Genomic DNA, 13,108 nt, shown 5'->3' on the forward strand with positions numbered 1-13,108 from the left:
ATGCAATTATGGTAATACTACATCACGATGATTTCCATTTACTAACACATGGTGAACCTACAGAGTGTAATTGTTAAAATTTTCGTACGTCGAAAAATTACTTAGAAGTCATGCCAAAGTTTCATTCACAAGATAACAACATACCAGGGCTAATTCAGGCTCCTGTAAGATTCCAACTTGTGACATCGCTTTCTCATTATTTTGGTGATGCTTCTCCAAATAACTGGCCAGCTTTCTTTGACTGAAATGGTAATTATTCCTTACTAAGTGTGGCTACAGTGTTATCACCATCAATCTACTAATCAAACCCTACACCATTAGCACTTAGAGAACCTTCTTTAAACCATTATATATCATAAATCCTCTCCTTAGCTTCCTCTTTGAACTAGACTATACCTTTGTAAGTTCCTCCCCATGGATTCTATGCCACATGGATTTTAATTTCATCTTCCCATATTTGTGATATCCCATTTTACAACTTATTCTCTTTTTTCATACTACTAAGAAACCATAAACACACGTAGTCCAGCTCCATTCACATGAACTGGGAGTTCTCATACCAGGCAATCAATAATACTGCATTGCAACAACGTGTAAACGTGACTCTCTTTTGAGGACTGCAGCGCAACAATGCTTTGTTAGAATGTGACTTCTCATGATATTGCAACCCCTATAACAACCTTATTGTGCGATAAACTTGCACCAAAGATCAGAATTGATTCAGTACAGATGCAGCCAAAGTAAAGGAAGAACACAACAAAATTCGCAGTTCAACCATAGAACTCAAACTCAACCACTAGTACGTGTTTAGAAGATAAGAACCTAAGGTAACACAGCCACACATGCATAATAAATGAGCTTCATATTAGTAGTACACATGACTATTACAAAAAGATGGTTTTCTCTTTATTATCATCATAGGAACACCAACACCTTGCAAATGTTAGCAAACTAGTTACTCAATGTTAATACTGTACAGCAGAATTTTGTTCGATTAAATTAGCAGCTGAATTCTCTGATCCAAAAACTTATCAAGAATCAGCTATCCCTTGGCAGAAAGGAAAGGGACAACCACAGTTCCTCAAAAGGGGAAAAACAAAAACACAAAGAAGAGTATCTTCTGAAATTGTCCTATTTTTTTTTCCTTTTCCTAGAATCAAAAAAAGACCTTGTTGAACTAACATGGTAAACATTCAAAAACTTCGGCTATTGCACAAATACAGCAATCAACCAACAATACTAAATCCATCTGATAAAAACAGCAGCAGTACATCATCTTGTTAGCCTGCGCGCAAGGGCTCAGTAGAACTCTAGAACACACCCACAGTCATTACCAAACTACCAAAATTTTATTGGAAATCAAGGAAACTCAGGTCATCCAAGCTGAAGTTGAAGTCTTCCTGCCGTCCTGGCTTTAAAAAATCAAAATTATAATCATCCACAATAGGTGCTAGCTGCTGCATTTGCTGCAAATCTTTATCATCTGTATTTTGCAACTGAGATGACGGATTAGAGAACTGGTTGTTGTCATAGGCAGCACTCTGCAGTCGATACGAAGAATCATGCGCATACTGATTGACAGGAACAGAACCAGAAACTTGGTTGGGAGCCGAGGTATCCAGTGGAGTCGAATCTAACACGCCTAATAGCTCATCCACATCGAACATCTCATCATCCCAACAGAAGTTGTCTACATTATCTTGGCCACTCGTCATTGTACCATAATCAAAGGCAACAGGCTCTTCTTTAATTTCAACAATCCCTCTTTCATCCAACACGCCCTTGGCCTCGTCTTTCACTTCCTCTTTCACTGAACTCGAAGGTGTTCCAGCTTCATAAAAAACACTCCTCGGGCCATCACTTCTCGATTCACTTTCGCGATCTTCAAATTTAATCTTAGGAATGTTGGTTGTCTCAGTGAGACTTGAGGCTGTTGTAGAATCGGATTGAGACACTGTAGGCAACAAGGAATCATCCTTAGAAGACTCATTCGACAAAGGGTAATTCGGGAGATTCAACCTAGCACAAGGACCATACATTGCTCTAGCAGCTTCATCATAAGCTAAAGCAGCTTCGATTGCAGTATCAAAAGTACCTAACCAAAGCCTTCTCCCTCTATGCGGTTCCCGAATCTCAGCAACCCATTTACCCCATGTCCTTTGCCTAACACCTCTGTATTTACACCGCCCGTTTTCGGGACCTCCTTTACCTTTCATACATCCTTTCTTTGATCCTTTAGCAGGAACTTTACGCACCGGCTTTTTCCCATCATCACTAGACTCTAGTTTCTCATTGACCTCTTTCCACTTTGCTAGTGTCTCTGCTACATTCTTTGGTGCATCTTTTCTACTTCTTGATTTCCTCTTTCTTGTATAATCCAATGGTAAAGACATCATATTTGAAGCTTGATCAAGTATAGCCATAACTCTGTTGCTGTAAATAAAAAAGAATATAATTGTCAAATATGTACTAATATATATAGACAAGGTAAGCAAACACCAGCAGAAGCCTTAGTGAGCAAGTAAAAATAACCTGCCTTTAATATAAAACTGTTGCCCTCCTCAGCAAGAAACCCAAAATTAAAAATAACACCTTTTCTTCGCGAGCAAGTAAACCAATTCCTTTCCGCTAAAAATTTAGTTTCGCACTATCACAGATTCAACATGAAAAATCAAACAACAGTCCAAAATTACACCATTTTATTTTAACCCTATTTAGCAATATTATATTTCTATCGCCTCTATCAACTCTTAGAGAATATACACACACACTGAAAATTTTAGCAAAAAGGAAAAAATTCAAAAAAATTCTATGATCCCAAAAAATTAAACTCAGACCTTCTATATCTATTAAAAAAATCATCTAAATATGTAAAAAAAAAAAAAAGGAAAAAAGAAAAACGTAAACTCAAAACCCACCAATTACTCTTCGTATTCCTAAAATCCTTCAAATCCTAAAACGAATAACATATTAAAAAAGATGACAAATTGTGATTTGATAACGGTACATATAAAGGATAAAAATCAACCTACCTTGAAATATTATCAGATAACTGCACCAAATTCACCTTCTTTTGAACTATCTATGCAATCGATAAATGCGTTCGCTTCACAAAACCTTTGCTTTTTCTACTTTTCTTCTGCTTTATATGGAAATCAAACAGAATTGGGAAACAGATCGGAATAGTTTGGTTTGATTTAATACTATTTTGAGAGTGATTTTTTCTTGGACAAGTTTCTTACACGAAGAGAATCAGAAAACCAAGGGAGAGGGGATTCTAAAGGAGTATTTATAGACTACACCAAATATTTTTAAATTGAGTTTTTAAAATTAATTTTAAAATTAAATATCTAGTGTTTGTAAAAGTGGTGACGTGGCAAGTTTTAGATAAAGTCGTGGCTCTTTGACTACCGCGGGATATGACACGTGTCAGCAGAAAGTTCACGAACTTCTCGTTTTCCCTTTTCTTTGTGCTGAAGAAATCCTGTTTTGCTTTAAATAATTGACCTTAACGTTGACATATATTTCAATTATGCCATTGGGTTCGAGATTGATCTAATTTCTTCACTAGGGGGTTTAGACTGCTCCCAACTTCCAGGACATGTTTAAGGCTTGTTCGTCACATATATTATTAGTTGTGCACAATTAAAAAACGAGGTAAATTTTTTATTGAAAAATATCATTATAAAGTACATGAAGAGGAGTCTTGGCGTAATTAGTGTCATATGGTTGGGAGGTTACGGGTTCAAACCGTAAAAACAGTATCTTGCAAAAATACAGGGTAAGACTGTATACAATAGACCCTTGTGATCCGGCCCTTCCTCGGGCACCGCGCATAACGAGAACTTAGTGTACATAACTGTACTTTATAATTATATAAAGTACACATTATTATTTAAAGTTTATTATATCACAGAAGAATGTCAAATAATATATATTTTGATTCGTGATTAAGGTTATGGTACAAAAGTTGTTAAATATTTTTTTTAGAAATAGACATATTAGTTCATAAATGGATGTGTAAGCAATAAAGGCTGAGGAGAGAAAAACATGGAAAGTGTATAAGCACTTCTCATCAATCTTTGGTCGAACTACAAGTCTAAAAACAAAATGACCCCTATTTTACAACTTATCCGTAATTCGTAAGTAACATGATAACCCCACCACATTCTTCCTCTTTTTCTTTGAATATACGAAAATATATCTAGTATTATCCCACACTATATGATCTGAAAAGGGTAATGTATACGCAGACCTTACCTCTACCTTGTGAGGATAGAAAGGTTATTTCAATTTATAAGTTTATACGATTGTCTAATTCAAGTTAATACCATTAGGTGTTCGAAATATACTTAACTAATTAATCTTTATTCGTGCCGTAAAAAGCATATTTTAAATAATTAAAGATGAATGAATATTTACAAACTCTTCAACCTACTACTTTAATATTTTTACTGTCGTCACTAGCATAGAAATCAGATTGACGTATGATATAATATTTAATCTTGCAGCATAAATCACCAAAAATTGCTTTAGATTTCATTTCACAAGTGTACGTAGTATTCTTGCATTTTTAAAATTCTTTTGTTAGAATTTTTTTCGTTTCATCATTAGCTCTCAAACAAACAATTAAGCTTTTAACTCAATCTAATAACCTATCTATTGGATTGGTTATCTTCTAAATTTTCGATTCCCAATCTTATAATTCGCATTCCATTTCTTTATTCCCTCCCCTAATGTATGATAAAAATTCTTAAAAGAAAAAAAGGCGAAGTGAATAGTTCTCCCTTTGTTTCTATTTTTGAATGAGACATTGCGCTTATTAAGAGTTAACTTAATTAAATTTTGAAGTTAAATTAAATTAGTTCAATTCAATATTTTAAAATTAAAATTTAAATATTTAAAAACTATACAAAAAGTATTACTTATAAATTACTATTTTCTTCGTTCCAATTTATGTGAACATGTTTGAATGGATACGGAGTTTAAGAAAAACTGAAGACTTTTGGAATTTGTGGTCCTAAACAATTCAAAAATGGGCCCAAAGTATTTGTGTGGTTATAAAAGTTTCTCATTAAGGATAGAATTGTAAGGTTTTTTTAGAACAGACCAAAAAAGAAATAGGTTCACATAAACTGGAACGGAGGTAGTATAATTTTTTTCATGTCACTATAATAAAAAAGTATTTTAAAATTTTAGTCAAACTGCACATAATTTGACGCTCGAAAAATAAAATAAATAATAACAATAACAAACTCGGTATAATTTTATAAGTGAGATCTGTGAAAAATAACGTGTATACAAATTCTATCCTTACAAAATTATTTTTGATAAGCTAAATGTATCATCTAAATCGAAATGAAGTAATAAATAATATAAAGTTCAAAGCCGCCGGTGTGATTCTCGGAAACGATTAAGTGGGGACAAGAAGGTACGATTTCGATATCTGCATGGCTGACACGTATCAATTTGCAAAATGTAACTCGTGGGAAATGGATAGAAGATGTCAGCAGTGACCTCGTTTTTCTGTTTTCTGTCTTTTTGTATTTTTTAAGTGAGTAAAAGGCGTTCGTCAACACTAAGTTGACTGCTCAACCTTGCGGCGCAATGAATGACGACTTTTCTTCCCTTAGCCAATACGTGATGGCTGATGCATATCCTCTTTTGGATTTTTTTTTAGAAATAACCTAATTGAAAACTACTAATTAAAAATTAGCTATATTTTAAAAGTAATTAAAATTTAATTTTTTTTACGTGAAAATAAAATCTAAATAATAACACTCTTAAAAATTTAGAAAAATTTCAGTATAAAATATTAGAGTTTCGAATTTTTTACGTATAAGATTTCAGTATAATATGTTGGAAGTTCATATGCAGGAGGTCCATCATCCAATATATTATGTTGGAGCTTTCCGTGTTTCAACTATGATACTTTTGTTTAGATTTTATTTCCGCCTTACTACTTTTTTTAATAACTTTGCTAATACCGGCTACTTTATGCAACTTCCTTCAAGGTCCCTCCATCATCCAAGGTAAGTTCTAATGGTGACTCTAAGTTGATTTCAATTCTCCAACACCTTATTAACATGGGTAAACCCTTCAAATTATTAGATATTCGATTGGGACATCATTGTTCAGAAAAGAAACCCTAGAACTCGAATTAAAGAGGATTGAACGTCAAAAGGTAATATCTTTAACCTCTAATTGATTATAGCATTGGATTAGTGATTATAAACTCTAAGTTCATGAGATATAAGTTGATGGGTTTGATAGAAAAGTATGAACGGTTTATAGGTTTGGGTTGTTGATTGTTAATTATTGGTTAAGGGTGTTGTTTATCTTATGGGTGATGAAGAATGATATTGATTATAGCACTTTTGGATTTTAGAATTATCTAGGAGCAAGATAATGGGCTATTGGGTGTAGAAATACCATTAATAAGGGTTATGAAGCTTTATGCCCACCAAGTGTTTGATAAAATGCCTACGTGATCAAAACATGAGTATTATTGCTAATATGGAATCCCTTTGACTTGTATTGATATAGATAAAAGTTGAAAGGGGTGACGAATGTTGTATTACGCTCAATAGCAGGAAGTTAAGGTATGTGAGGCTAACTCCCTATGTGTTGGGAATGTTAATGATTCTCCCTACACTACATTTCTTTTGCAATGTTACTAATTGCCTCAGAAAGATAGTTAAACTTAGTTCCTTGAATAGTTGCAGAACTTCTATTCTCTAGCTTCATAACTCATTCATGACTTTCATTTTGAACGTTGTGAGCTCAGTGTGTAATCAATATAAACTTGGGTTTGACGTCCATGAGTCTTACTCTAGATTTCTCAGCATGTCATAAACAATTGAAGTTTCAGTTTTCATAATCATTTCAAGAATACATATCTCAGTTTAGTCCTATTCAGTATTCCAGTATCATGTAACTCAATATGATTCAGTATTTCAGCATCACATATTGCAGTATGATTCTCAGTTTCTGAATTTAAATCACTGAATGTTGAACACATGTATTTGGGCATGAGGCCGTAGTTTATATGCTTTATGCATAATTGGACATGATGTCGTAGTTTATGCTTTATGCATGTTTGGGCATGAGGCCGTAGTTTATACTTTAAGCATTTTTGGGCATGAGGTTGTAGTTATGTATATATATACTTGGGCCCGAGGCCATAGTTATGTAGACGTATACTTGGTCCTGAGGCCGTAGTTTATTCAGATAAACATGTGGTTCATCATTCAGAAGATGAAGTATCCATATCCTTACCTCCTTTATTTATTTCAGTTATCAGTTATCAGTTATTATTTCAGTCATCAATTATCAATTATCATTTCAATTTCAGCTTCAGCAATTATCATTTCAGTTACCAAATATTAGTTATCACTTCTGTTATCAGTTATCAATTCAGTTTCAGTTTCAGCATTTACAGTTCTTTCTTTCAGTTGCTTTACGTACCAGTGCAATTCAAATATACTGACGTCCCTTTCGCCTGGAGCCTGTATCTCACGAAGCAGGTAACGATTTATAGGTTGACGATTCAGAGCGCTAGGATTCTCGTACCAGCTATTTGGTGAGCCCCATTTCTTTCGAGGCATTATCATTACCTTAGAGTCTTTCAGTATTTACAGACAGTCAGTGTTTCAGTACTTCATTAGAGGCTTTATAGACTAGAGTAACAGTTAGACAGAGTCACGTGCTTTTCATGTTAAGTAATGTTGGCTACAAATATGTTTCAGACTTATATTAGTATTTCCGCACTTGATTTATATTATTCAGACTTTCAGTATATCAGCATGTGCAGTGGCGAAACTAGGAATTTTTCCATGGATATTCAAATTTGAAAGAAGTGAAAAAAAATTCCGACAAAGGGTATTCAATATATATTATATACCTCTAAAATATTATATTTTACCTATATACACACTGTAATATTTCGACGAAGGGTGGTCAACTGACCACCCTTATGACCATATGGCTTCGCCACTAAGCATGTGTTAGTTTATCTTTCGTATTCAGTATGTTATGATATCACATGTTGATTCAGCTAGCCAGTTGGTTCGCTCAGTCACATGTAATCAGGCACCGGGTGTCATGTTACGTCTAGTCCCAGGTTCAGGGGGTGCCAGTTTAGTAGTCTAATTTGACTTCATTTGGTTGGCTTTGACTGAGTATTAAAAAAAATGGATAGGTAAAAAAAGGATAGGCAGGTGGGGGTAATTATTTTCTGTTGCATGATTATTTGCTAAACTTCCCCATTTTTCAACGGGAATGTTACACAAATAGCCGGCCAGATTCTATGTTTACTTTTTCTAGCCGGTATACATACATTATACATTGATTATATGTAGTTATACATATATTATACATGAATTGTACATATATTATATATTCACTGGCTATTTATCGTTTAAGAAATTAGGTGGGCGGCTATTTGGGTTAATTCTTCTTTTTCAATAACCATCCGCAAATGTGGTTTGACCTCTTTTGGTGGGGATTGCATCCGTACTATTGGGCTACTTATGGCTCAAGGTAAACTAGGACCATAAATGGAAGGGATTTTTACCTTCCTATATTATATATGAAACTTTATTACCCTCCTTAATCAAGTTTTAACTTAATTACATGGTCATATACAATTTACCAATTATATACAAACTAGTTTTAAATGAGTATCCCTTTATATTAGGAATTGAATAAGGAATCGGTTATTTCCCATCCTTGTTCTCTCTCTCCTGCTCTCTCTCTCTCTCTCTCTCTCTCTCTCTCTCTCTCTCTCTCTCTCTCTCTCTCTCTCTCTCTCGCTCTCTCTCTCTCTATCTCTCTATCTCTCCTTCTCTATTTCTTCCCCAATTTTTCTTCCTTTGATGTTCTCTACTTTTTATCCTTTCATGTTGTATATAGTTTTAATGGAATTCATCAATGGATTTCAATCGTTTTACTATAGAGTTTTAACTTAGCAATTACCTTTCATGTTGCATGATTGGTGTTCAAATTAAAATTGTCAATCAATAAATTTTGAAGGTGTTTGACTCTCCACCATTGACAGCCATTAAAAAGCTTTGAAGCTTTGAATTCGAATTTAGGTTTTTAAAAATTATTATTTATTTGGATTGGGTGTTGTTGCAAAAAATTGGGAATATTATTTGGAGTTTATATCTCAATTTTGAGGGTGGTTGATGAAGATTAGACTTGATTTTGGTTGAATTTCAGATTCAAACTCGAAGAAGAAGAAGAAGAAGAACACATATCATACAATGTACTTACGAAATTGCATTAAAGTTGATTATAATTGTATGTAAATTGTATTTAAGTAGTATTCTGTTGTAGTTATATATATTTTTATTTGAATGTTGTATGAAAGTTGAAAAATAGTTGTATAATGTATGAATCGTTATATGAAATTTATATTTAAGTTATAAATACTATTTTTTTACATAAAGTTGTTGATATGTATCAAAATTATATTAAGAGAGAAAATTTTAATTGAAATTTCAAAGAGGAAGAAGAACACACCACATATAAAATATATACAAATCATATACAAAATACATGCGATTGCAGCTCATTAAAATATGAGTAATATTAAATGCAAGTCCGGTGAAAAAAATATTAAACAAAATTTCCAGTAACTTTTTAAATATTCATAATTTATGACGGTGACAACTAAGAAAATGTTACAAGCAATTAAGGCGGCAGAAAAATAAGGAAAGAGGAGAGGAGAAAACTAAATCCCCTAATTTAAGGTACTAATAATGGATTGTATATAATTTATAAGTAATCCTTGTATAGGGTGGGTAATATACAAAACTAAGACGATTTCGGTAAATAAATTTTAAATATTGTATAAGAAAGAAAAAATCCCTAAATGGAACAACTTAGCCCATGAAACCAATTTGATTCCATAAGAAGAACGATTTGAAGCCCAAATCCAAGGACAACCTTGTTTTGTTTTTTTGCAATTTGAGTTCTAAACCCATAGATTGAAGATCTTGGATCCGTCGATAAGTAGACAAAAGCAGAAGGGGTTCTGGCATGGTATAACAACATACCCATATAATTGGCAAAAAATAGCCCTAGTTATAGATATTGGCATCAAATAGCCAATAAATATATATCACAATAATAATATGCATATCACAACTTTTTTCTTCTTCTTTGTCTATATCAACATGTATATTAAAATTTTATTTTCATTCTTTGTATATAAATAATATTATTCTTTGTATATCGATAATATAAAATTATATATATAGTTATTGCTGCCTTTATATCAATGTATATCACAATAAAAATATTGTATTATTTGTATATCACAGTGTATAGCACATCAGACATGTGTATACCAAAATAGATATCATAAGTTTATTTTTCTTCTTTGTGTATATCAAAAATTAATTTTCTTTGTATACCAAAATATTATTTACTCCTGCAATTATATTTATTATTTTTATATTTTAGAACTTGCTTAAACATGCTATATAAAAAAAAATTTCTTTTTTGATCAATAATTAATAATTATATTATTTGTATATCACAATGTATAACATAATAATAATGTGTATATCAAAAAATTTTATTAAAATTTTATTTTCCTTCTTTGTATAACACATCTCAGATTGAAAATTCAAGTTCAAGATGGCTCCACATGTGTATCCCCTATTGTAACCCATGTATATCTTTATGTGCATCAGTGATATCTCATGTATATTATGTGTGTCTGTGTATATCCATGAAAATTTGTGTTATATATACGATATATAATGTGATATACACGGGCGTCCATAAGAATATTGTGTTGTATACACGATATACAAAGTAATATATACAGACGTCCTTAAAAACTTGTGTTGATCTACACGATATACAACGTGATATACACATGTCACAGTTGGATTTTTAGGTCTGATATTTTACCAGAAACCAGTTTAAATCACTTCTAATCTTGCTCAAATTTTGTATATAGCCTTGTTTACGAATTTTTAACCAATTTCAATCACACCCACTCATTCAATCCAAACAAAAAAAGGAAGAGAGAAGAAAATTGAAGTTGAAATATATTTTTTCTCTCTTAATTTTTGCTAATTTTGCTCAAATTTTGTATATAGCCTCGTTTAGGTATTTTCAACTAATTTCAATCACACCCACTTATTCAATCCAACCTAAAAAAGAAGATAGAAAAAAAACAAAGTTGAAATATATTTTTTCTCTCTTAGTTTTTGCTTCTGATTTTCTCTGATGTGAGATCAACCTTACCTTTTTATCCCACTGATTGTTTATTGCATAATTTGCAAGAATTTTTGCTAAACTATGAGAAAAAAGAGAAGAGATAGAAGAAAAAATACAAGGAGAGAAAAGGGATGTGAAGCCAAAATAAGCGTGTTTTTTTTTGAGAGAGAATATAAAAGAGAGTAGTTTTTTTAAGATTTGACTATATAATGCCAATTGTTTGGGGCTATCTTTGCCAAACCTAATATAAGGCTAAAAAATTACCAATTCATGTTATGATTTGATTATGGCTTCTCTTGACCACTCTCTTGGACCGAGTTGAAACAAATTGATGAAGTTCAAATAATCCTAAACTTTAAAGACAAAGATTTGGCATGTAGATTGATCTTCGTTTTGAAAAAGAATGAAAGCCTAAGGAGGAGTCAAGCCTTCAATTTTTATATCATTTTGAGCATTACTTCTTTTTATTTTAAATTTTTATATAAAGTAATTTACAAAAGTACAAACTAGATAAAAGTACCGAATTAAGCTTTTTATAAATTTTTAAAAAGATATGAAAAAGTTTGTTTGACTCATCAAATAGTAAAAACTTTCAAAAAGTTAATAACAGCTGCTCCCTCTATTTCTCTTTGCAGTAATAAATTCAGAGTTAGCACAAATTATATGCTTTTAAAAAGATTAATTTAACTCAATAAAATATTACCTACAAATTACAATTTACATCTGCCCCTCACACAGAATTAGTAGCACCAAATGCGGGGTATTATCATTTGTAGTCCGCACCAGAAACTATTTATATTCAATAGCCGAAAAAGTTTATAAAATTTGTATATTTTTTGTATATAACACACACACACACACACACACACACACACACACATATATATATATATATATATATATATATATATATATATATATATATATATTTTCCGCCTATTATTTTGAGAGCGGCTATACATTGTCTTTTTCCTATTAAAATTGCATTAAAAAATATCTTACAGAGTTATATATATATATATATATATATATATATATATGTGTGTGTGGGTGTATACTTCTAGAACACAAAAAGAATAAAAATAATATAACACGTTGGCTCTGTATAAGCACAAATTGCTGACATAACGTACGTAAGTACGTCTTTAGAACTTTTCCTTTTCAATTGTGCAAAAAAAGAAAAAGAGAAAGGAAGAAGTCAAAGGATGAGGGAATGTGGTTTTTTGACAGACCACCTACTTAAGCACATCATTTATTAAATCTAAGGCTTGTCGTTTTAGATTTCTCTAACTAAATTTCTAGTTAGAATACAGAACCAATCACATCTTTAACCGAGTACTTTATTAGACACAACAAACTGAAGATGACCTTTTGCCATCTTTGATTTCACCCTCTAGACTTCATCCAATTTGGGTTAGTAGCATATTTTACTTCCACTAAAATAAAAGAGTCTAGGAGCCATGCAATAACGGTAAAGTTGTCTCTACGCGATATAAAGTTACGGATTCGAGCAGCAGAAGTAGTCACTAATATTTGCATTATGGTAGGCTGTCTATATCATATTCTTTTGGGATGTGGCCCTTCCTCAAACCCTGCGTGAACGTGGGATGCCTTGTGCACCGAGCTACCCTTATCTATTTTTAAATAAAGCAGTTTGGTGCACTAGTTTTTGCTATGCGCATGACTCGAGGAAGTAAGGGTCAGACCCGGACCGTATTGGGTGTTATGCACGTAGCCACAGTAATATTATTTTTACAATTTAAGCCCGCGACTTTCTAGTCACATGATACAATTTTTTATTAGTGCGCCAAAATTCCCGTCCAAATCCAAATACATATTCAAGTATCTAATAGGAGTAATAAGCCTAACC

At 32.3% G+C, this 13,108-nt stretch overlaps 1 protein-coding gene across 1 annotated transcript; it reads right to left on the bottom strand.

The window, feature by feature from the left end:
- Window positions 1–1,028: 1,028 nt before the first annotated feature.
- LOC107784884 (dehydration-responsive element-binding protein 2A-like) lies at window positions 1,029–3,265 on the bottom strand. The gene is made up of 2 exons (XM_016606073.2): window positions 3,033–3,265; window positions 1,029–2,433 (listed from the first exon to the last, which is right to left on the bottom strand). The coding sequence occupies exon 2, from the start codon at window positions 2,421–2,423 to the stop codon at window positions 1,350–1,352; it is 1,074 nt and encodes a 357-aa protein (XP_016461559.1). The 5' UTR covers window positions 2,424–2,433; window positions 3,033–3,265; the 3' UTR covers window positions 1,029–1,349.
- Between the last annotated feature and the right edge of the window lie 9,843 nt (window positions 3,266–13,108).

This window comes from Nicotiana tabacum, chromosome 13, assembly GCF_000715075.1.
Source record: "Nicotiana tabacum cultivar K326 chromosome 13, ASM71507v2, whole genome shotgun sequence".
NCBI lineage: Eukaryota > Viridiplantae > Streptophyta > Magnoliopsida > Solanales > Solanaceae > Nicotiana > Nicotiana tabacum.

Bases quoted from the DNA above. Each gene is read 5' to 3' on its own strand.
- LOC107784884 (XM_016606073.2), bottom strand. From the start codon at position 2,423: ATGGCTATACTTGATCAAGCTTCAAATATGATGTCTTTACCATTGGAT.